Below are 25035 nucleotides of genomic sequence, written 5' to 3'. Positions count from 1 at the left end.
GCCTCAACCTCTCAAGTAGCTGGGATTACAGGTACCTGCCACCACACCTGACTAATTTTTTATTTTTCAGTAGAGACAGGATTCCACCATGTTGGCCAGGCTGGTCTCAAACTCCTGACCTCAAGTGATCTGCCCACTTTGGCCTCCCATGCTAAAATTACAGTGGTGAGCCACCACACCTAGCCTCATTGTGGCTTTGATTTGCATTTCTCTAATGATCAGTGATACTGAGCTTTTTTTCATGTTTGTTCACCATATATATGTCTTCTTTTGAAAAGTGTCTGTTCATGTCCTGTGCCCATTTCTTAATGGGGCTGTTTTTATCTCATAATGTTGTAAATGCTAGATGTTAGACCTTTGTCAGATGGATAGAGTGCAAAAATTTTCTCCCATTCTGTAGGTTGGCTGTTTACTCTGATGATAGTTTCTTTTGCTGTGCAGAAGTGCTTTAGTTTAATTAGAAATTAAACTAAATTTGTCAATTTTTGATTCTGTTGCGATTGCTGCTGGCATCTTCATCATGAAATCTTTGCCTGTGCCTATGTCTTGAATGGTATTGCCTAGATTTTCTTCCAGAGTTTTTATAGTTTTGGGTTTTAAATTTAAGTCTTTAACCCATCTTGAGTTGGTTTTTATACATGGTGTAAAGAAGGAGTCCAGTTTCAATATTTGAATATGGCTAGCCAGTTCTCCCAGCACCTGTTATTAAATAGGGACTCCTTTCCCCATTGCTGGTTTTGGTCAGATTTGTCAAAGATCAGATGGTTGTAGGTGTGCAGTCTTATTTCTGGGTTCTCTATTCTGTTCCATTAGTCTATGTTTCTGTTTTTGCGCCAGTACCATTCTGTTTTTGTTACTGTAACCTCGTAGTATAGTTTGAAGTTGGGTAGCGTGATGCCTGCAGCTTTGTTCCTTTTGCTTAGGATTGTCCTGGCTATTCATGCTTTTTTGTTCCATATGAATTTTAAAGTAGTTTTTGCTAATTCTGCGAAGAATGTCAATGGTAGTTAATGGTAACAGCATTGAATCTGTAAATTGCTTTGGGCGGTATGGCCATTTTCATGATACTGATTTTTCCTATCCATGAGCATGGAATGTTTTTCCATTTGTTTGTGTCACCTCTGATTTCTTTGAGCAGTGGTTTGTAGCTCTACTTGAAGAGGTCTTTCACTTCCCTTGTTAGCTGTATTCCTAAGTATTTTATTATTTTTGTGGCAACTGTGAATAGCAATTCATTCACGATTTGGTTCTCTCCTTGCCTGTTGTTGGTGTACAGGAATGTTTGCAATTTTTGCACATTGATCTGTATTCTGAGGCTTTGCTCAGGTTGGTTATCAGCTTCAGAAGCTTTTGGGCTGAGGCGATGGGGTTTTCTAGATACAGAATCATGTCATCTGCAAAATGTTATTTTCTAATGAAGGAAACTGAGAGGGGAGTGAGCCACACTCAGAAGTTGTGCCCGGTTCTTTCTTCATGTCTAGATGCTTCAGCACCTTCAACTTCCCTTCACAAAAACACCAGTAGAGGCCAAGATTTCTTATTTTCCCTCAGATTAATTTTTACGGTTATCAGTGTTACTGTGTATAGTTTTCATTTTCTTTCTTTTCTTTTTTTAAAGACAGAATTTCTGGCCAGGCACAGTGGCTCGCGCCTGTAATCCCAGCCTTTTGGGAGGCTGAGGCGGGCAGATCACCTGAAGTCAGAAGTTCAAGACCAGCCTGCCCAACATGGGGAAACTCCATCTCTACTAAAAATACAAAAATGAGCCAGGCATGGTGGTGGGCACCTGCAATCCCAGCTACTCAGGAGGCTGAGGCAGGAGAATCACTTGAACCCGTGAGGCAGAGGTTGCAGTGAACCAAGATCGCACCACTGCACTGCAGCCTGGGTGACAGAGCAAGACTCTGTCTCAGAGAAAAAAAAAAAAAAAAGACAGGATTTCCCTCTGTCACCCAGGCTGGAATGCAGCAGTGCAATCACAGCTCATTGCAGCCTCGACCTCCTCAGGCTCAGGTGATCCTCCTACCTCAGCCTCCCAAAGTGTTAGGATTACAGGCATGAGCCACCATGCCTGGCCTTTTTTCTTTCTCATGCTGTCATCCAGGGTCTCATGCTATTATCCAGGCTGAAGTACTGTGGCACCATCACGGCTCACTGCAGCCTCAACCTCCCATGCTCAAGCAGTCCTCCCACCATAGCCTCCCAGGTAGCTGGGACCACAGGTATGTGCCACCATGCTCAGCTTATTTTTTATTATTTGTAGAGACAGGGTCTTGCTATATTGCCCAGGCTGGTCTCAAACTCCTGAGCTCAACTGACCTATCCACCTTAGCCTCCCAAAGTGCCTTTTTTTGTTTGTAGAGATAGGGTCTCACTCTGTCACTCAGGCTGGAGTGCAGTGGTGTGATCATAGCTGACTGTAATCTCAAACTCCTGGCCTCAAGCAATTCTCCTGTCTCGGCCTCCCAAGTAGCTGGGACTACAGACAGGCACCACTGCACCTCGCCTAGTTTTCATTTTTTCTTTTTCTTTTTTCTTTTTTTTTTTTTTCGAGACAGTCTCGCTCTGTTGCCCAGGCTGGAATGCAGTGGTGCAATCTAGGCTCACTGCAACCTCCATTTCCCGGGTTCAACCGATTCTCCCGCTTCAGCTTCCCATGTAGCTAGGATTACAGGAATACACAACCACAACTGGCTACTTTTTGTATTTTTAGTAGAGATGGGGTTTCCTCATGTTGGCGAGGCCAGTCTTAAACTCCTGACCTTAAATGATCTGCCCGCCTCGGCCTCCCAAAGTGCTGGGATTATAGGCGTGAGCCACTGTGCCTGAGCCCATTTTTCATTTTCAATTGGTGATAATGTCTATCAAAGATATTCATTAGGAACTGAATAATGACATAGTTTTATTATTATTATCATTTTTTAGTGCCAGGAATAGTAGTGTTGTGGGTTGAATTGTGTTCCCCAAAAAAGATTTGCTGAAATCCTTACCCCTGCTACCTGCGAATGTGACCTTATGTGAAAACAGGGTCTTTGCAGAATTAAGATGTAAGTTAAGATGAGGTCACATGGGAGTAGGGTGCGCCCTTAATCCAACACGATTTGTGTCTTTCTTAAAAGAGAAGAGATACAGGGACAGATACACATAAAGAGGAGAATGCAATGTGATGACAGAGGCAGAGATTAGAGTGATGTATCTACAAGAATTGCCAAAGATTGCTGGCAACATCAGAAGCTAAGAGAAAGGCATGGAACAGATCCTCCCCTGAGCCTTCAGGGAGAGGATGACACCTTGATTTCAGACTTCTAGCCTCTAAAACTGTGAAAGAATAAACTTCTATTAGTTTTAAGCCAACCGGTTTGCGGTACTTTGTTACAGCAGCCCTAGGAAGCTAATACAAGTAGTAAGATAGAAGAGTAAGATTTAAGTAGATGGTAGAGGCAAGCTAACAGGGTGAACATGTCCTGTGTTGAGTAATTGTGATGCATTTACAAGATGTTTCATTCTAAAAGAATGAAGTCACCCTTATAATCAAGGTCACATATTTCAATGACAGTCAGACAAGGAATTAGCCAGTTTATCCATACAAAACGAATAATCCTTACTTACATCAAACCGATGCCCTAGTTTTTCTGATACTACACGCCAAGTAACAGAGGTCATCATAAGTGATTATTTCTACAAATAAATCAAATGGAGTATTCAAATAGTGATTTTTGGTGAAATACTGCTATAATCAATGTGTCACTGCCTTGGGTTTCTGTCATAATGATCCTGTGAAATGTCCTTCGTGGTCAAGGACTCCCTTTTGTTATATACTCTACACCAGCATTCTACCTATTTGTACATGTCTGCCTTCCGCACTAAAATATAAATTCCATGGAAACAGGAATCACATCTGATCTTCTCTCCACTCTATCTCCAGCCTCTAAAACAACGTCTGTAACCTCACAGATAAAATACACATATACTGGAAAAACTAGGACACAGGTTTGCTTTCAGTAACGACATGTGTGAATATAAACTTGCTTATAAGTTGGAATATAATGATAATCAAATACAAAACATGGCCGAGGACGGTGGCACACGCCTGTAATCCTAGAACTTTGGGAGGCCGAAGCAGGTGGATCACCTGAGGTCAGGAGTTCGCCACCAGACTGACTAACATGGTGAAACCCTGTCTCTACTTAAAAAAAAAAAAATGGCATGGTGGCGAATGCCTGTAATCCGAGCTACTTGGGAGGCTGAAACAAGAGAATCGCTTGTACCTAGGAGGCGGAGGTTGCAGTGGGCCAAGATCACACCACTGTACTCCAGCCTGGGCAACAAGAGCAAAACTCCATCTGAAAAAAAAAAAAAAAAACAGTCCAAGAAAAACAAAAATTATTAGGTGTTGACTCCCAGTTAAACATGTAGATTGACCTTCTAAGGTGACAGTAAAGAATACAAAGGAACAAACCATACGGTTAAAGAGATGAGAGAGGAGATTATAGGACAGGAGGGATTTCCACAGAGTTTTACAAGAAAGGAAAATGAAGTGGTCTAACAGGTTTGAGGAAGTGAAAAACTTCAGAGTGGACACCAAAGGTAAGCGGGCCACACAGAATTCCAACCCTGTCAGACAGGGTATTCACGCCACTTCTGCTGTCCTGCTTCCAAAATTCTGGTAGTTAGATGGTACCTCTCAGGCAGGAGACTGGAAAAGTCTTCTCAGAAAACACTAAAAACTAACATATCTCCAGATTCTGAGACCTGTGCCTTACTCTCCATCAATGAAAAAGCAGACTTGTCCCTAGATTACCCTAAAGTGAAGCCCATGAACTCACAAGTCCTGCTCAGACACTAGGAGCTTCCAATTAATTTCTCAGTTACACCTTTTTTTTTTTTTTTTTGAGACAGAGTCTCACTTTGTTGCCCAGGCTGGAGTGCAGTGGCTCAATCTCGGCTCACTGCAAACTCTGCCTCCTGGGTTCAAGCGATTCTTCTGTCTCAGCCTCCTGAGTACCATCACACCTGGCTAAGCCAGACTGGTCTTGAATTCCTGACCTCAAGTGATCTGCCCGCCTCAGCCTCCCAAAGTGCTGGTATTATAGGCAGGACCCACCGCGCTCAGCCATAATCTCTCAGTTACACTTAAGTATAAACGGACAATCGAGAATCACAAAACATTTAGAAAAGACCTCCAACAAACAAAAAAGAGACCAAAATAAACCCAACAAAGCACTGATGAAGTGCTACCATCCATGATGAAATCTTGCTAAAAACTGAACCTGGCTGGGCGCAGTGGCTCACACCTGTAATCCCAGGACTTCAGGAGGCCGAGGCAGGTGGATCACCTGAGGTCAGGAGTTCAAGACCAGCCTGGCCAACATGGTGAAACCCTGTCTCTACTAAAAATACAAAAATTAGCCGGGCATGGTGGCAGGTGCCTGTAATCCCAGCTACTTGGGAGGCTGAGGCAGGAGAATCGCTTGAACCCAGGAGGTGAACGTTGCAGTGAGCCGAGATCACGCCATTACACTCCAGCCTGGGTGACAAGAGTGAAACTGAACCTGAATATCATCCAGCCTCATCTAGAACTAAGTACAGTAAGTCCTCACTTAACGTCATTGATAGGTTCTTGGAAACTGCAACTTTAAGCAAAGTGATGTATAAAGAGACCAATTTTATCATAAGCTAATTGATATAAACAAGAGTTAAGTTCCTATAACATATTTCTGGTCACAAAACATCATCAAACTTCTAAATAAAGATCCAAATCCTTTTAATATTAAACACTGAAATAAATGTGAACTATACATACATGTACAGAAGATTCATAAGAATAAGTAAGGTAATTATTTACCCACTTATTCCATTTCAGGGTCAAGGATGGCTAGAGTCTATCCTGGCAGCTCAGGGCACAAGGGGGGAAGCCACCCTGGACAGGATGCCATTCATGGCATTGCACACTCACACACACACTCACTCACACTAGGATCATTTAGACATGTCAATGAAGCTAATGTGCTTATCGTGGGGACATGGGAGGAAATCAGAGCATCCGGCGAAAACCCACACAGGCATGAGGAACGTGCCAACTACAGACAGACAGTGGACCCATCCAGAATCGATTTTTTCTTATCAATGTTATGTTTTAACAAAATGTTGAGAGTACCACACAATCAAAAATGTATAGACTATAATCAAAATAACATCTATAGAGAGGGTACTCTGCTACGCATTAGTGCTAAGCACTTTTCATGAACTACCTACTTTAATATAACTACCTCAGCAAGTGGTTATCAACTTCATTTTATAGATGGAGGGTTCAAGGTTCCCAGCTAACAAGTGGTGGAACTGGGACTAGTACAGGCAGACCTCAGAGATACTGAGAGTTCAGCTGCAGAGCACATAAATAAAGCCAGTCACATGAATTTTTTGATGTCCGAGTTCATATAAAAGTTATGTCAGCTGGGCAAGGTGACTCACGCCTGTAATCCCAGCACTTTGGGAGGCCGAGGCGGGTGGATCACGAGGTCAGGAGATCGAGACCATCCTGGCTAACATGGTGAAACCCCATCTCTACCAAAAATACAAAAAATTGCCGGGCGTGGTGGCGGGCGCCTGTAGTCCCAGCTACTTGGGAGGCTGAGGGAGGAGAATGGCATGAACCCGGGAGGCGGAGCTTGTAGTGAGCCAAGATCACGCCACTGCACTCCAGCCTGGGTAACAGAGCAACACTCTGTCTCAAAAAAAAAAAAAAAAAAAAAAAAAAGTTATGCCTACACTTGTAGTTAAGTGTGCAATAGCACTGTCTAAAAAACTAATGTACATACCTTAATTTAAAAATACTTTGGCCGGGCACAGTGGCTCACGACCGTAATCTCAGCACTTTGGGAGGCCAAGGTGGGCGGGTCACGAGGTCAGGAGTTCGAGACCAGCCTGGACAATATGGTGAAACCTCCGTCTCTACTAAAAATACAAAAATTAGCCAGTGGTGGTGGTGGGCGCCTGTAATCCCAGCTACTCGGGAGGCTGAGGCAGGAGAATTGCTTGAACCTGGGAGACGGAGGTTGCAGCGAGCCGAGATCGTGCCATTGCATTCCAGTCTGGGTAACAGAGCAACACTCAGACTCAAAAAAAAAAAAAAAAAAACCACCTTATTGGGCAGGTGCAGTGGCTCACGCCTGTAATCCCAGCACTTTGGGAGGCCCAGGCGGGAGGATCACCTGAGGTCAGGAATTCGAGACCAGCCTGGCCAACATGGCAAAACCCTGTCTCTACTAAAAACACAAAATTAGTTGGGTATGGTGGCAGGTGCCTGTAATTCCAGCTACTCAGGAGGCTGAGGCAGAAGAATCGCTTGAACCTAGGAGGCGGAGGTTGCAGTGAGCCAAGATCACGCCATTGCATTCCACCATGGGCGATGAGATGAAACGGTCTCAAAAATAAAAATAAAAAAAACACTTTATTGCTAAAAAATGCTAACAATTATCTGATTCTTCAGTGAGTTGTAATATTTTTGCCAGTAGAGGGTCTTGCCTCCATGTTAATAGCTGCTGACTGATCAGGGTAGTGATTGCTGAAGGTTGGAGTGGCTGTGGCAATTTATTTTTGTTTTTTTTGAGACAAAGTCTCACTCTGTGGTGCGATCTCAGCTCCTGGGTTCAAGCGATTCTCCTGCCTCAGCCTCCCGAGTAGCGGAAATTATAGGCGCCCGCCACCACAACTGGCTTTTATATTTTTAGTAGAGTCAGGGTTTCACCATGTTGGCCAGGCTGGTCTTGAACTACTGACCTCAAGTGATCGCCCACCTCAGCCACCCAAAGTGCTAGGATTACAGGCGTGAGCCACTGCATCTGGCAGCTGTGGCATTTTCAATTTTTTTTTTTCCTTTTTTAAGATGGAGTCTCACTCTGTCGCCCAGGCTGGAGCACAGTGGCGCAATCTCGGCTCACTGCAACCTCCGCCTCCTGGGTTCAAGCGATTCTCCTGCCTCAGCTTCTGGAGTAGCTGGGACTACAGGTGCACACCACCGTGCCTGGTTAATATTTGTATTTTTAGTAGTGACGGGGTTTCACCATGTTGGCCAGACTGGTCTCAAACTCCTGACCTCAGGTCATCTGCCCGCCTCAGCCTCCCAAAGTGCTGGGATTAGAGGTGTGAGCCACTGCACCCAGCCTGGCAGTTTCTTAAAATAAGACAATAGTGATGTGTGTCACATTGATGGACTCTTCCTTTCATCAAAGATTTCTCTATAGCATGTAATGCTATTTAATAGCATTTTACCCACAGTAGAACATCTTTCAAATTGAAGTCAATCCTCTCAAATCCTACCACCGCTTTGTCAACTAAGTTTATGTAATGTTCTAAATCCTTTGCTGTCATTTCAACAATGTTCACAGCATCTTCACCAGGTGTAGATTTCAACTAAAGAAACCACTTTCACCAGGCACGGTGGCTCACACCTGTAATCCCAGCACTTTGGGAGGCTGAGAGATGGAGACCATCCTGGCTAACACAGTGAAACCCTGTCTCTACTAAAAATACAAAAAATTAGCCAGGCGTGGTGGCACATGCCTGTAATCCCAGCTACTTGGCAGGCTGAGGCAGAAGAATCACTTGAACCCGGGAGGCGGAGGTTGTGGTGAGCACTTTGGGAGGCCAAGGCAGGAGGACTGCTTGAGGCCAGGCCAAGGCAGGAGGACTGCTTGAGGCCAGGAGTTCAAGACCAGCCTGGTCAACAAGACCGTCATCTCAAAAAAAAAAAAACACAAAACAACGAGGCATGGTATTACACACTCAGATACTCAGGAGGCAGGAGGCTAAGGCAGGAGCATCGCTTTCACCTAGTTCAAGGCTGCAATGAGCCATGATCACCACTGCACTCCAGCCTGGACAACAGAACAAGACGCTGTCTGAAAACAAAAACAAAAACAAGACTGGGCATGTAGTGGCTCAGGCCTGTAATCCCAGCACTTTGGGAGGCCGAAGCAGGTGGATCACACGAGGTCAGGAGGGCAAGAGTGTGCCATGCACTCCAGCCTGGGCAACAAGAGTGAAACTCCATCTCAAAAAAAAAAAAGAAACCACTCCTCATCTCATCCATCCAAGTTTTATCATGAGGTTGCAGCAACTGGTCACATTTTTAGGCTGCCCTTCTAATTCTAGTTCGCTTGATTTTTCTATCACATTCCACCACTCGGGTCTTGAGTCTCTCAGTCATCCATGGGGGCCTGACTCAACTTCTTCAAACTCCTTTTAATGATTTTTTTTTTTTTTTTAGACGGAGTCTTGCTCTGTCACCCAGGCTAGAGTGCAGTGGTGCAGTCTTGGCTCACTGCAACCTCTGCCTCCTGGGTTCAAGCAATTCTCATGCCTCAGCCTCCTGGGTAGCTGGGATTACAGGTGCCCACCACCACACCCAGCTAATTTTTGTATTTTTAGTAGAGACAGGGTTTCTTCATGTTGGCCAGGCTAGAATTGATATTTTAACCTCTTCCCACAAATCATGAATGTTCTTAATGGCACCTAGAATGTTAAATCCTTTCCAGAAAATTTTCAATTTACTTTGCCCAGATCCATCAGAGGAATCACTACCTATGGCAGCTATGGCCTCACAAAACGTATTTTTTTTTTTTTTTTTTTTTTTGATATGGAGTCTGGTCACTCTGTTGCCCAGGCTGGAGTGCAATGGCGCAATCTTGGCTCACTGCAACCTCCACCTCCCGGGTTCAAGTGATTCTCCTGCCTCAGCCTCCCCAGTAGCTGGGATTATGGGCGCCCACTACCACATCTGGCTAATTTTTTGTATTTTTTACTTGAGACAGGGTTTCACTATGTTGGCCAGGCTGGTCTCAAACTCCTGACCTTGTGATCCACCCGCCTCGGCCTCCCAAAGTGCTGGGATTACAGGCGTGAGCCACTGTGCCCAGCCCACAAAATGTATTTCTTAAATAATGACTTGAAAGTCAAAATTACTCCTTGAACCGTGGGCTGTAGAATGCATTCTGTGTTAGCAGACACGTAAAATAACATTAATCTCTTTGTACATCTTCATCGGAGTTCCTTGGTGACCAGGTGCCTTGTTAATGACCAGTAATATCTTGAAAGGAATCCTTTTTTCTGAACAGTAGGTCTCAATAGTAGGCTTAAAATATTCCGTAAACCACACTGTAAACATGATGTAAAGACATTCAGTAAATAGACATGTGGTCATCCTGGGTTTGTTGTTGCATTTACAGAGCATAGGCAGAATAGAGTTAACATAATTCCTAAAAGCCCTAGGAGTTTTGGCATGGTACATGAGCATTAGCTTCAGCTTAAAGTCACCAGCTGCATTAGCCCCTAACAAGAGAGGCAGCCTGTCCTTCGAAGCTTTGAAGCCAGGCATTGACTTCTCTCTAGCCATAAAAGTCCAAGAATGGCATCTTCTTCCAATAGAAGACTGCTTCTATCTACACTGAAAATCAGTTGTTCAGTGGAGACACTTGCATCAAAAATCTTAGCTAGATCTTCTGGAAAACTTGCTGCCATACCTTGCACTTTGATGTTATAGAGATGGCTTCTTTCCTTAAACCTCAGCCAGGTGCTGTGGCTCATACCTGTAATCCCAGCACTTTGGGAGGCCAAGACAGGAGGATTGCCTGAGGCCAGCCCAGTCAACTAGCAAGACCCTCATCTCAAAAAAAAAAAAAATAGCCAAGCATGGTGTCACACACCCAGACACTCAGGAGGCTAAGGCAGGAGGATCTCTTGCGCCTATAAGTTCAAGGCTGCAATGAGCCATGATCGCCACTGCACGCCAGCCTGCATGACAGAACAAGACCCTGTCTCAAAACAAAATCAAGGCTGGGTGCGGTGGCTCACGCCTGTAATCCCAGCACTTTGGGAGGCCGAGGCAGGCAGATCACGAGGTCAGGAGATCGAGGCCATCCTGGCTAACATGATGAAACCCCGTCTCTACTAAAAATACAAAAATATTAGCCAGGCATGGTGGCAGGCGCCTGTAGTCCCAGCTACTAGGGAAGCTGAGGCAGGAGAATGGCGTGAACCCGGGGCGCGGAGTTTGCTGTGAGCCGAGATTGCTCCACTGCACTCCAGCCTGGGCAACAGAGCGAGACTCATCTCAAAAAAAAAAAAAAAAAAAACCAAAAACAAGGCTGGGCGCAGTGGCTCAGGCCTGTAATCCCAGCACTTTGGGAGGCCAAGGGGGGTGGATCACATGAGGTCGGGAGTTCAAGACCAGTCTGGCCAACATGGTGAAACGCCCTCTCTACTAAAAATACAAAATTAGCTAAGCATGGTGGTGGGCGCCCGTAATCCCAGCTACCCGGGTGGCTGAGGCAGAAAAATCACTAGAAACCAGGAGGTGGGGGTTGCAGTGAGCTGAGATCGTGCCACTGCACCTCCAGTGAAACTCTGTCTCAAAACCAAAACCAAACCAAACAAAAATCAACCCTTGCTAGCTTCCAACTTTTTTTTTTTTTGAGACAGAGTCTCACTGCCGCCCAGACTACAGTGCAGCGGACTGATCTCGGCTCACTGCAACCTCCACCTTGTGGGCTAAAGCGATTCTCCTTCTGAGTAGCTGGGACTATAGGGACGCACCACCGCGCCCAGCTAATTTTTGTATTTTTAGTAGAGGCGGGATTTCACCTTGTTGGCCAGGCTGGTGATCCGCCCACCTCGGCCTCCCAAAGTGCTGGGATCACAGGCATGAACCACTGCCCCTGGCCAGCTTACAACTTTTCTTTTGCAGCTTGCTCATCTCTCCCAGCCCTCATAGATTTGAAGAGAATTAGGGCCTTGCTCAAAATTAGATTTTGGTTTAAAAGAATGTTGTGGCTGGTTTGATCTTCTATCCAGACTACTAAAACTTTCTCCATATCAGCAATAAGGCTGTTTAGCTTTCTTATCCCTGGTGTGTTCCCTGGAGTAGCACTTTTAATTCGCTTCAACAACTTTTTCTTTGCATGCACAACTCAGCTGTTTGGTACAAGAGGCCTAGCTTTCATGTTATTTCAGCTTTTGATGTGCCTCCTTCACTAAGCTTAGTCATTTCTAGCTTTTGATATAAAGTGAGAGACATGGAACTGTTCCTTTCACTGGAACACTTAGGGGCCACTGTGGGGCTATTAATTGGCCTAATTTCAATATTTTTGCCTCTCAGGCTACAAGGAGGACCTAGAGGGAGGAGAGAAACAGGGAACTGGCAGGTAGGTGGAGCAGTCAGACACAACAGAAGTTTGCTGTCTTATACCAGTGAGGTTCGTGGCCACCTAAAACAACTGCAATAACAACATCAAAGATCACTGATCACAGATCACTGTAACGGTATACCTGAAATAAAAAGTTTGAAATATAGCGATAGTTACCAAAGTGTGAGTGACAGGAAGTGGGCACATGCTGTTGAAAAAATAGTTGCTCGGTGCAGGGCTGCTTGCTACAAACTTTCAATTTGTAAAAAATACGGTATCTGTGAAGTGCAATAAAGCGAGGTATGGCTGTACTCAAGTCCCTCACATCATTCATTCAACAAATATTTACAACACATCTACACAGCAGTTAAGAAACCTGAACAGCCTCCCATAAAATAAAAACAGGCACCCACCTCCCACGCGGGGAAGACTTCAAGGTTTGTTTACTGCGTTACTCCCTGCGGGCTCAGTGGGGGTAAGGTCGCCCATATACCAGCCCTTCCGCTCCCGGGCCACGTAGCCGGGAGGAGGAAACCCCTGATTTGGATCCGCGCACGCTAAGGAGCATTGCGTGGACTCGAGCACCGGCCAGGAGCGCACTAGACGCCTGGGAGGATGCGGTGCCCCCAGGGCGGAAGACAAGAAGCCCAGAAGACGCGGCGGGAGAGGATGGCAGGCTCCAGGCCCCGTCCTGCGCCCTCTTGTCGCACTTCCTTCATTCCCGCACCACAGACCCGCAAGTAGACAACATCACCTGCACTTTCAGGGGAGGAAGCGGAGGCTCGGACAGATTTCACGGGGCTCGGAGGAACCCGACTGAGCTCCTTGCCGGGCTCACTGCCGGAAAAGCAGAGCCCAGAAGAGGGTGGGGACCTTAGGGCCGGGCCTTGTACCTGGGGAAGCCGAGCCATCGGGCCTGACGCTGGGAGAAAACCCGGCGGTATAGGGCGGTCCGGGACCCGCTTCTTAACTCCCGCGCGGTCCACGCCCGCCTCAGCGCTTCGCGCGCCTCTAGACGCCAGTCTCGCGCGGGCCCGCCCTCGTCTCCACGGCGACGCGGCGCGCACGAGGACCACCCCGCCCAGACCCCGGGACTTGCGCAGCCTCAGTCGGGTAGGTGGCGCACCTCAGGTTGCTTTGCAGCAGCGGCAATGAGAGTCGGTTTCGAGGGGCGTGGAGGAGGCACCCTCTGGGCATCCCCACCGAGGGTTATCTCCTTGGCTCGCCAGCTTCGCTCTGAGCTCAGCTTGCTACTGCTCCTCTTAGACAAGAAAAGTGGGAGGTATTCCGAGGCGGAACCCCGAGTTACGCCGCCCGTGGCCGAGCGCTAAGGATGAGGTTCCAGCTGGGAGGCGGCTGCGAACCAAAGTCCTCCCTCCCTCACTTCCGGACTCGTGCTTGGGCCTCTCTGGCTTTTGGTTCACAGGGAGTAGAAACCGGAACCCGTGGAGTATGACCCACGCATGCGTGGACCCGGCAGGTTGCTACAACTTGCACTTGGAGGGGAGAGGTCCCATGGCCCCCGAATTAGAAATCCCAGGCTTATCTCTTTTTGTAACCCTTCATTTTAAAATGTAATTAATAAGCACTCTTTTTGTTAAATTTTTAAATTTGGGCCGATCCTAATAATCTTAAAAATAGGAGTGGGAGGGGTAAGTGGGACTTTTGAAATACTTTTTTACGTGCTTTGTAAAACATTTGAAAACACGTGAGATTCCTGGTGCAGAGACTAAAAGTAGTAGTTATTTACTTGAAAGATTTTACGCTAAAAACAGGAAAATTAACTTGTTGGGTGTCTCGGGGTTAGACTCACAGATAATTTGTATTTTTGCCCTATTTTCTACATGCTAGTTTTTGCAATTAAAACATTATTTATTTTTTGAGAAGGAGTCTCCCTCTGTAGCCCAGGCTGCAGTGCAGTGGCGTGATCTGGGCTCCCTTCCACCTCCACCTCCCGGGTTCAAGCGTTTCTCCTACCTCAGCCTCCTAGGCGCACGCCACCACGCCCGGCTAATTTTTGTTTTTTGTTTTTTGTTTTTTTTTTTGATAGAGACGGGTTTTACCATGTTGGCCAGGTGTGTATCGAACTCCTGACCTCAGATGATCCGCCCGCCTTGGCCTCCCAAAGTGCTGGGATTACAGGCATGAGCCACCACGCCTGGCCCTAAGTTATGTTTTATATGGTGAAACCTCGTCTCTACTAAAAATAAAATTAAAAAAATTAGCCGGGGGTGGTAGTGGGCACCTGTAATCCCAGCTACTGGGGAGGCTGAGGTGGAAGAATCGCTTGAACCCAGGAGGCAAAGGTTGCAGTGGGCCAAGATCGTGCATTTGCCTGGGCAACAAGAGCAAAACTCTGTCTCAAAAAAAAAAATAACATAATTTAAAAGGAGTTCTACTTTAGCGGACATCAATGCCAATGTTTTAGGGACAACTTTTATCTGAAGTTAATGTGGCCAAGTAGTTTTAAAATAATTTAGTAAGCTTCAAGGTTGTAATTAACAGTATAACTAAAAGATATTTACTGTAATTTAGCCTGAGTACTTTTATATAATTATGTAGATTTATATAAATTATATATTTAGGATAAGTCAATAAACATTCTTTCTAGATGATTTGAGCTAATTTCCTAACGCTTTCTTCCTGTTACGTGCATTTATCATCCTCAGCTTTGACAAATTTAGGAGGGATGAAAGGCATTTCCATTTGAGTTACAATGAAAATAGTCCTGTCGGGAAAGATTAGAAGATAATAGTATATAATAATAGCTAGGGACAAGGACATCTTAGAGGCTGGGCACGGTGGCTCACACCTGTAATCTGAGCATTTTGGAAGGCTGAGCCAGGAGAATTGCCTGAGCCCAGTAGTTCAAGAACAGCCTGGGCAACATAGTGAGACCCCCATCTCTACAAAATATAAAAAATTTGACCAGGCGCAGTGGCTCACGCCTATAATCCCAGCACTTTGAGAGGCCAAGGTGGGTGATCACTTGAGGTGAGGAGTTTGAGACCAGCCTGGCCAACATGGTGAAACCCCATCTCTACTACTAAAAATAGAAAAATTAGCCAGGCGTGGAGTCACGAGCCTGTAATCCCGGCTACTCGGGGGGTTGGGGCAGGAGAATCGCTTGAACCTGGTGGGGGCGGTTGCAGTAAGCCAAGATCCTGCCACTGCACTCCAGCCTGGGTGACAGTGTGAGACTCTGTCTCGAAAACAAACAAAAAACTAAGGGTTACTCTTGGAGCAAGAAAAACTGAGTAGGAAAAAGCCCATTTAGAGAGGTGCAATGCAGCCTTCTGTGATGCGGCTGCTGAAAGGTCATGGCCTGGCATTAAACTCTCTCACAGGTGCTCTTATAATTTCTGGGTTTCTAGTATATTCTTTTTTCTTTTCTTTTTTTGAGACAGTTTCTCTTTAGTCGCCCAGGCTGGAGTGCGGTGGCGCGATCTCGGCTCACTGCAACCTCTGCCTCCCAGGTTCAAGCGATTTTCCTGGCTCAGCCACCCACGTAGCTGGGATTACAGGCATATGCCACCACACCCGGCTAATTTTGTATTTTTAGTAGAGACGGGGTTTCATCACGTTGGCCAGGCTGGTCTAGAATTCCTGATCTCAAGTGATCCTCCCACCTCAGCCTCCCGAAGTGCTGGGATTACAGGCATGAGCCACCATGCCCGGCCAGTTTCTAGTATTTTCATTTGCTTCTCTACTGTTCTTGGACTGCTAATTCCCCCGACTGACTGAATCTTTGAGACCCCTTATGCCAAACTTTGGGCGAACAATTTGGACCTAAACCAAGATCTTACACATATTTAGTAAAGAACTAGAATAATTTCTCTCTCAAAGAGCTTTCCCAAGCTGATACTTGAAAATTGGTTATTAGTTGCAGAAGGGGGCATTTAGAATTACAAATTATTGGCCTGGCACGATGGCTCACACCTAGCACTTTCCGAGCCCGAGGTTGGGAGATCACATGAGGTCAGGAGTTCAGACCAGCCTGGCCAACATGGTGAAACCCTATCTCTACTAAAAATACAAAAGTTAGCCGGGTGTGGTGGCACAGGCCTGTAGTCCCAGCTTTTTGGGAGGCTGAGGCATGAGAATTGCTTGAACTCAGGAGACGGAGGTTGAGTGAGCCAATTGTGCCACTGCACTGTAGCCTGGGTGACAGAGCGAAACTCGGTCTCAAAAAATTATAAGTTATAGGCCGGGCGTAGTGGCTTACGCCTGTAATCACAACACTTTGGGAGGCCAAGGCGGGCGGATCATGAAGTCAGGAGATCGAGACCATCCTGGCTAACACGGTGAAACCCTATCTCTACTAAAAATGCAAAAATTTAGCCAGGCGTGGTGGCGGGCGCCTGTAGTACCAGCTACTCGGGAGGCTGAGGCAGAATGGCCTGAACCAAGGGGGCAGAGCTTGCAGTGAGCCGAGATTACGCTACTGCACTCCAGCCTGGACGACAGAGTGAGACTCCGTCTCAAAACAAAATTACAAACTATCAGGCCCGGTGTGGTAGCTCACGCCTGTAATCCCAGCACTTTGGGAGGCCGAGGTGGGCGGATCACGAGGTCAGGAGTTTGAGACCAGCCTGACCAACATGGTGAAATCCTGTCTCTACTAAAAATACAAAAATTAGACAGGCGTGGTGGCATGTGCCTGTAATCCCAGCTACTCAGGAGGCTGAGACAGGAGAATCACTTGAACCTGGGAGGCAGAGGTTGCAGTGAGCCAAGATCACGCCATTGCACTCCAGCCTGGGCGATACAGCGAGACTCCTCCTCAAAAAATAAAAAATAAAAATAAAAATAAAAATTATCCTGCCAAGGAGAGTGACATTCAAAAGCTACAATGAAACAAGAATTTGCAATTTGCAAGCATCTAGCTTTTGCCAGGCACAGGTGAAAGAAGTTTATGGAAGCCTCCCTTAGATTATTACCTTTTTTCCTAGGTAATAACCATCTTCTTCTTTTATAAGGACAGAGTGAGACTTTGAGAGGTAAGAAATGAGTTGAGGCCAAGGTTCTACAAGACATTAAAGGAGCCTAGTGGAAAAGTAGGTCCTAAGTAGGATAGACCAGAGGGCTCAGGAAATTAGTTCCAGCTATCAAATCATGATAGCTACAATGCCCTGGGCACTGATTTCATGTATGGCTTGTGGTGGTTTAAAACATGCCTACACATTCCTTGACATTCCTCCCATATAGAGGTGGAGTCTAAGTTCCTTTGCTTTGAATATAGGGTAGCCATGCTGACTCCTTTCTAAGGAACAGAATGTGGCACATGGCAGAACTGATTCCAGGGCTAGGTTAAGAAAGGCAATACAGCAACTATATGGCTTTCTTGTTCGCTCTCTGAACACTTGTCCTTAGAATCCGGCCATCATATTTCAAGGAAGCTCAGGCCACAGGGAGAGGCCATGTGTAAGTGTTCCAGGGACAGCTGTAATGCTCCCAGGTCTTAGCTGACAGCCACCATCAACCACCAGACATGTACGCTTTTACGGGACCCTCAGCCCCATCCTTTGGGCTGCCCCCACTGGTGCTGAATGGATCAGAAACCAGCTGTCCCAGCAGGAACCAGCCCATTTTGCAGATTTGAGAGCAAAATATAATTGGAATTCTGGGGTGGTTTGTTACATAACAGTAGGTAACCAGAAATCCATAATTTCTGGGTTTCTAGTATTTTCTTTTTCAAGAAAGGTCAGGTGTGGTGGCTCATGCCTGTAATCCCAGTGCTTTTGGAGGCTGAGGCAGGAGGATCGCTTGAGGCCAGGAATTCGAGACCAGCCTGAGCAACATAGCAAGATTCCATCTCTGCAAAAAATCGTTGAAAATTAGCCTGCTGTAGTGGCAGGAGCCTGTAGTCCCACTATTTGGAAGGCTGAGGCTGGAGCAGTAAGCTATATTATGCCATTGCTTTCCAGCCTGGATGACAGAGCAAGACTCCATCCCCCCCAAAATAAAATAACCAGAGCAGTGTTTTTAATGTTATCTTTAATTCCCTCTGCAAGCCTAAAAAGTAGGTATACTGCGATTCCTTTCTGAAAAATGAGGAAAGGGAGATCCAGGTGGTGAAATGCCTGGCTCAGGTTTCACACTAATTGGCAGGGTCAGGATTTAGCAGCTTCAAAGAACGGGCCTTCTCCACTACTCCGGGGAGTCTCCAAGACACTAAAGGGGATTAGACCTGTTTCCCACAGCTTTAGGAAGAATTTGGATTCCAAAAACAGCTTGATTTTTAAAATCATAAAAACACCTGCTGTATTATCACCTACAACGTGTCTCTGTATAGGCTTAAAAAGGCTCAGCAGCTTTATGGGTTATATATGGTTTTTTACCCACCTTATCCTGTTTAATCTTAACTGCCCCATGAGCAGGTTATATCATCTTCCCAATTTCACAGGTAAAACTAAGGATCAATAGACTAACTCTCCATAGCTTGCAGGAGGTGGCAGAGATGAGAATGCAAACTCAGGCCTGATTTGCAAGTGTTTCCCTCTGCCTCTTGCCTGTAAAAAAATAGTTTGTAAGAAACACACTTTATTCAGTAATACAAACGAAAAGAAAAAGTTTGCTGTTGCCAAGATTCACAAGAAGGGAGCTGAGTTAGTGGTCACTCACTGCCCAACACCCTAATTTCACAAGTGAAGTTCAGTTCGAACAAAGTAGGCCTCTTGGAAGAAATGTAGACGTCGCTGTCCTTTAACGAGGAAAATTGCGTTCTCGGGACTTCACGCCTACGTATCGCTTCACACCAACGCTGCGCAGTACCACAGGGCAGAAATGGGTGCTTGTGGTATTCCAGCACATAGGACCTCCTCCCCAGGACGCAGTTACCCGCACTGCTCACATATTTGCATTTCTGTGGCCCCCCTGTCAGCCTGAGTCTGCACTACGTGGTAAGCGCTTGACATTCGCCGTCTCATTTCCCCAAATCCACTCGCACTTCCCCTTTCTGTGTAGGTTAAGGACAGATTCAGGTTACCGGAGGGAAAGAACATTTCAATGAATTTGTTAGTCGCCTTTATCGCTATCAAAGCCAATAGTGACAAGTTTGTCTTTTAATGCAGCAACCAGTACTCTCGCATAAGCCTCACAGATTTAGAGAGGCCATTTTAGAAACACGACCTAAACTTAGGTTAAGTCAGCTTTGCCCAAGATCACGCCACTCGCAAAACAGCTGAGGTTCGAACCCGCACTGGGAAGGCTCGGAAGACCCCAATCTCCTATCTCAAATTCCCACTGCCGAAGCCCCACGGTTCTCTGCCTATGCGAACCGTGCAAATACAGCGGTGGTCGCGCCACAGGCCGCGCCAACCCAGGCCCATCTAGCCACCGCCTCCGGGAGAGTGGCGTGCCGCGAGTCTCGGGTCCCAAGTGCCGCCCGCTCTGCCCTGCAGCGCGCGTGGGAACGCGGCGGCGGCGGCCTCGGGGCTGCCCACGGCGACCGCCTGCGCGCACGGGAGCGGGCTTCCGCTGTCCCCACGGTGGCCTCCTCCTCGCCGCCACCGCCTTCCCACCGCCCGGCCCGCGCAGGGGCTGGCGTCCGGGGAGCGCGCGGCAATGCTGCTTTTTCGCCCGGCACCGCTGCAGCCACCTCACATCCGGGCGCGCGGCGGGGAAGGCGGCGCCGGGGCCCGGGTGCGTGGAGGGAGTTATTAAGGGGGAGGGGGCCGAAGAGGAGGGGCGGAGGGCCGGGCTGCAGTTACGGCGGCTGAAGAGAGACAGCCCGAGCGGGTCGGGGTGGGGGCGCGAGAGCGAAGGTTGCGGGGAGCCGCGCTGGGACCGGCGCGGGCAGCGGGGAGGGGAGCGGCGGCCGAGGCAAAGGGGAGCGGCGGCCGAGGCAAAGGGCCGCCGAGCGGCGGAGGCACCGAGTAAGGGCCGGCTGCGGTGGCGGCTGGGTCCGGGGCACCGCGCGCCGGTGCTCGCGGGTGTAGAAGGGGCGCGGGCGCATTGCTCCCGGGGTCGCGTGCGTGAGCGCGGGCGCCGGGGCGCCCGCAGGGGGTGGGCAGGGGCGCGAGGCCCGCAAGGCGGCCGGCGGGTAGCCGGCGGGCTGGCTTGCGGGGACCGAGCCGCCGGGCCGGGGAGGACGGCTGCGGGCCTGCGCTAGCTCCAGCTCGAAGCGCCCGGGCCGGGAGATTCGGCCTCCCTGCTCCCTGCGGCCGGCCGCCTCTCAGTGAGTACGGTCCCCGCCCTTCCTCCGAAGGAGGCCGCTGGGCCCGGGCCTGCGTGAGGGGCTGCGGGTTGGGGTCGCGGCCCGGGGAAGCCAAGTTTTGGAGCTGAAGCCGGTGCCCGCCCTTTCCTTGCCATCGGCGCCCCTGACATGGCCACAGGTGCGGCTGGCCGGGCGAGGGGCGCTCGGGCCCCGTCCCCAGTCCCTGATCGCTGGATAACAAGGGGCAGCTGGCGCCGTCCATTGGCAAGTGACAGGCACTTTACAACAGACTTCGCGGGTTCCCAGCCTAACCAGTCTTCTACCTGCCCCCACTCCGGGAAACTTCCCCACCAGTCTTGAAAGATCCCCATGGGTGGCAGCTACTAGTCTTGGTTTCTTTTCTATTAAAGCTGCTTAAAGGTTATATACCTTGAGTTGGGCACCTTCTACTTTTTACCATGTTGATGCTTAGGATACTAGGAGAGAGAACTGAGTACCAATGATTCTATCTCCAAGTTCTAATTTATAGCATAATTTTGGGGTGGGGACTTGTTTTTAACACTAGCTGTTTTGAGAGATTAAAAAGTTTCAGCTTCTGAATAAACAGCCAAGATTTCTGAAAACTTACTGTTCTCGGTGACAATTTTGTGCCGATTTATCTTCCAGGTGCAGAGCGTTGTAGACCAAGGAGCCATGGATAGGAGAAGTGTGGGTGAAACAGAAAATGGAGATGCTTTCCTTGACCTGAAGAAGCCGCCTGTCTCCAAATGCCCCCATCGCTATACAAAAGTAGGGTTTGCCGTTAATGAAATAGTGTTTCTTTTTAGGTGGCAAAGTTAGTAACATTGTATAACTATTTCATTCCTATTAAGTGGTAATCTCATTCTGACTCACTACATGGACTAAATATTAACTAAATTTAGTAGAGCATTACTTTGAACATTTTTCTGCAAGTGTAGATACCCAGAGTTTAAACTGGAATTTGCTTTGAGAGGCTTTTAGGTGAAGGGAATGTAGGCTTAGATTTTTTTCAAATTGCGGATCAGTATACTTGGTAAGTTCTGTAAGAGCTATGTAATTTGTATGTTATTGATTTACATACTGTACTGTGAGAATTAAAGCTCTAGGATGCGTTACAAAGTTAGTGTCCTCTGTATTGATGTTTCCTTAAGAAGCAGACTCCCCATAGGAATGCTCTTGAGTGTGCTTGGCAGGGGTAACTGGATTTTTCAGTCCTGTTTTTTTATTTTCTATTACAAATTGGATATGGACTCAAAAAAGTAAGGCTTCAGTCATATTTCCCCTAGCTAAAAACTGGAGATGCTTAAACTGCTTGTCCAGATAACTGCTTTTGGGAGAGAGAGGAAGTCATATTTATTAAAGATCTTGCTTCAGTAACTGTCTTGTTGGCTACCGAATGTTTTTGAAGAGGTTGACAGGACTCAAATTGTAAATTCATTTCTGGGTCCCTGAAATGTGTCAGGCTGGATCCCATAAAACTTGCTCAACAGTGTTGAAGCAGTTGGGACCACTGATGACAAGAAGGGTTATATCCTAATATCCTAGTTGGGCACACATCCATATATTTCGTTAGTATGGACTTTTCTTTTTTTTTTTGCACCCGACAGGGCGTCACTTTGTCGCCGAGGCTGGAGTGCAGTGGTGCGATCGTGGCTTACTGCAGCCTGGACCTCCCGGGCTCAAGCCATCCTCCCATCTCAGTCTCCTGAGTAGCTGGGACCACAGGCATGCCCCAGTATGCTTGGCTAATTTTTGTATTTTTTATGGAGATGGGAATTCGCCATGTTGCCCAGGCAAACTCCTGGGCTCAAGCAGTCCGCCCACCTTGGCCTCCCAAAGTGTTGGGATTACAGGGGTGAGCCACTGTGCCAGGCCTCAGTCATGGACTCTAACATGGCTTATTGTTCCTGGCTTCCTGGGATACTGATTGGTTAATGTTTTAAAGCCAGCCCTTGTTTATGTACTGGTGCACTACTCTTACCTACTTGATAAAGTATCAAATACTGTCAGATTAATACTCATTTTCAGCACTGAAGGAAACTGAACTGCAGTAAGAGAAATGTTTTCAGGTGTAAAGTGTTCTTGGTTGATTGCTGTCTTAGGATGATCTGTTTTGGCATGACAGCATGTAAGTTGATAGAAAACTTTTTCCACATTCAGATTTGGTCTTCCCAAATATATTTTCTCTCAAACCTGAGAGTGTTTGAGTAGTGTTTCACAACTTAAATTCATTTCCTAAAATGTTGATAGGTGGATTCTGAATGGAGAAAAGCCATCAAATGAAGGGAAATGAAAATCTTCCAGTACTTTTTTTTTTTTTTTCAGATGGAGTTTTACTCTTGTTGCCCAGGCTGGAGTGCAGTGGCACAACCTCTGCCTCCTGAGTTCAAGCGATTCTCCTGCCTCAGCCTCCTGAGTAACTGGGATTACAGGCATGCACCACCATGCCCAGATGATTTTTTTTTTTTTTTTTTCATAGTAGAGACAGGGTTTGTCCATGTTGGTCAGGCTAGTCTCGAACTCCCGACTTCAGGTGATCTGCCCGCCTCGGCCTCCCAAAGTGCTGGGATTACAGGTGTGAGCCACCGCGCCCAGCCGTTCCAGTACTTATTTTTTTGTTTCTTTGAGACGGAGTCTCGCTCTATCCACCAGAGTGCAATGGTGCGATCTTGACTCACTGCAGCCTCCGCCTCCTGGGTTCAAGTGATTCTCCTGCATCAGCCTCCCGAGTAGCTGGGACTACAGGCGTATGCCACCATGCCCAGCTAATTTTTGTAGTTTTAGTGGAGACGGGATCTTGCCATGTTGGCCAGGCTGGTCTTGAAATCCTGAACTCAAGTGATTCACCTGCCTCAGCCTCCCAAAGTGCTGGGATTACAGGTGTGAGCCACTGCGCCTGGCCCCCTTCCAGTACTTTTTGTTTATTATTTTTTTTGAGCCGGAGTCTCACTGTGTCGCCCAGGCTGGAGTGTAGTGGCGCAATTTCGGCTCACTGCAACCTCTGCCTCCCTGGTTCAAGCGATTCTCCTGCCTCAGCCTCCCGAGTAGCTGGGACTACAGGTGCACGCTGCCACACCCAGCTAATTTTGTTTTTGTATTTTTATTTTTATTTATTCATTTTTTTTGAGACGGAGTTTCGCTCTTGTCGCCCAGGCTGGAATGCAATGGTGCTATCTTGGCTCACTGCAGTCTCTGCCTCCAGGGTGCAAGTGATTCTGCTGCCTCAGCCTCCCAGGTAGCTGGGATTACAGGCGTGCACCACCACGCCCAGCTAATTTTTGTATTTTTAATAGAGACGGGGTTTTGCCATGTTGGCCAGGCTGGTCTCAAACTCCTGACCTCTCTGGTCTTGAACTCCTGACCTCAGGTGATCCACCCGCCTCGGCCCCCCAAAATGCTGGAATTATAGGTGTGAGCCACTGCACCTGGCCTTTTTTTTTTTTTTTGGTATTTTTAGTAGAGACGGTTTCACTGTGTTGCTGGTGTTGAACTCCTGAGCTCAGGTGATCCACCCACCTAGGCCTCCCAAAGTGCTGGAATTATAGGTGTGAGCCACCGAGCCTGGCCCCTTCCAGTACTTTATTTTTATTTTTATTTTTTTGAGATGGAGTTTCACTCCTGCTGCTCAGGCTGGAGTGCAATGGCACGATCTCGGCTCACTGCAACCTCCGCTTCCCGGGTTCAAGCAATTCTCCTGCCTCAGCCTCCTGAGTAGCTGGGATTACAGGCATGCACCACCATGCCTGGCTAATTTTGTATGTTGGTCAGGCTTGTCTTGAACTCCTGCCCTCAGGTGATCCACCCACCTCGGCCTTCCAGAGTGCTGGGATTATAGGTGTGAGCCACCACGCCCACGCTTTCCAGTATTTTTTGAACTAAAGGTCTAACCAGTAGTTTACTGGTAGAGTCCAGGCAGAGAGGCTTTTGAATCACTTTCACACACTGATCAGAGGTTAACATGTATATTTCATCTTTGTGTATGTTGCTATCTTTATGCTTACATCATTTTTAGGGAGATATTTGTCTTTCTTAGGGTAGGACTTATGTTTCTTTGCAGTAAACATTAAGAACCTCAGTATTGTCCATTTTTGACAGTCCAGCCTCAGAATTCTGTCGTACTTAGATAAATGTGCCTTGAAGAACTGGTTAAAAGCATTTTTTAGCTTAATGACAGTGGAGCTTAGATTTAAGTCTTTTCTACCAAATTAATTGGAAATAGGTTTACTTTCTACTCTTAAGAGGATTTAGTTAATGACAATTTTAGGATGGTGTTTAGGCAGTGTTAGGGTAGTGCTTTCATGGTTTTCAACACTCTAGTAATTTTATGCGGGACTTGGGGATGACGAAGTCTTCTCCCTTTAAAGAGAGCTTGAAATGATTATGTGTTCCTAGCACTATAATAAATGTTAGTTCCACAACTGGAATAATATTCAAACCATCCTTCTTCCTTGTCTATGTACTGAGATCAAAGTACTGGAATAAATAGACTTTAATGATGTTTCTGCCACTTCAAGTTCACGGGCTAGAAGATCTAGAAGTAGTAGAGGGCAACTGTTCTCATTGGTGATTTTGAGGTGGAGTTTCACTCTTGTTGCCCAGGCTGGAGTGCAATGGCGCGATCTCAGCTCACCGCAACCTCTGCCCCCCAGCTTCAACCTATTCTTCTGCTTCACC

The 25035-nt window shown here is 47.1% G+C and overlaps 2 protein-coding genes across 53 annotated transcripts in view; one reads left to right on the top strand and one right to left on the bottom strand.

Moving 5' to 3' along the window:
- The window catches only part of SFI1 (SFI1 centrin binding protein), a 128766-nt gene extending 107642 nt beyond the window's left edge, over nt 1-21124 (bottom strand). For 13 of the 50 annotated variants that reach the window (XR_010125945.1, XR_010125946.1, XM_063663186.1 and 10 more), the window contains exon 1: nt 13076-13583. The gene's annotated coding sequence lies outside the window, so the exon portion shown is untranslated. Of the gene's footprint in view, nt 1-12936; nt 13586-20968 lie in introns of those variants that run through there. The other 37 variants (XM_063663167.1, XM_063663171.1, XM_063663180.1 and 34 more) reach the window with 11 other exon arrangements.
- The window catches only part of EIF4ENIF1 (eukaryotic translation initiation factor 4E nuclear import factor 1), a 55592-nt gene continuing 50225 nt past the window's right edge, over nt 19669-25035 (top strand). For 2 of the 3 annotated variants that reach the window (XM_063663199.1, XM_054470415.2), the window contains exons 1-2: nt 20201-20604; nt 21007-21129. In XM_063663199.1, coding sequence (XP_063519269.1) covers nt 20509-20604; nt 21007-21129 — 219 coding nt within the window. In that variant the 5' untranslated portion in view covers nt 20201-20508. Of the gene's footprint in view, nt 19827-20200; nt 20605-21006; nt 21130-25035 lie in introns of those variants that run through there. The other variant, XM_063663200.1, reaches the window with a different exon arrangement.

This window comes from Pongo pygmaeus, chromosome 23 (assembly GCF_028885625.2).
Source record: "Pongo pygmaeus isolate AG05252 chromosome 23, NHGRI_mPonPyg2-v2.0_pri, whole genome shotgun sequence".
NCBI lineage: Eukaryota > Metazoa > Chordata > Mammalia > Primates > Hominidae > Pongo > Pongo pygmaeus.
The sequence above is the reverse complement of the archived record's forward strand: the minus strand, read 5'-3'. Positions and strand labels throughout refer to the sequence as shown.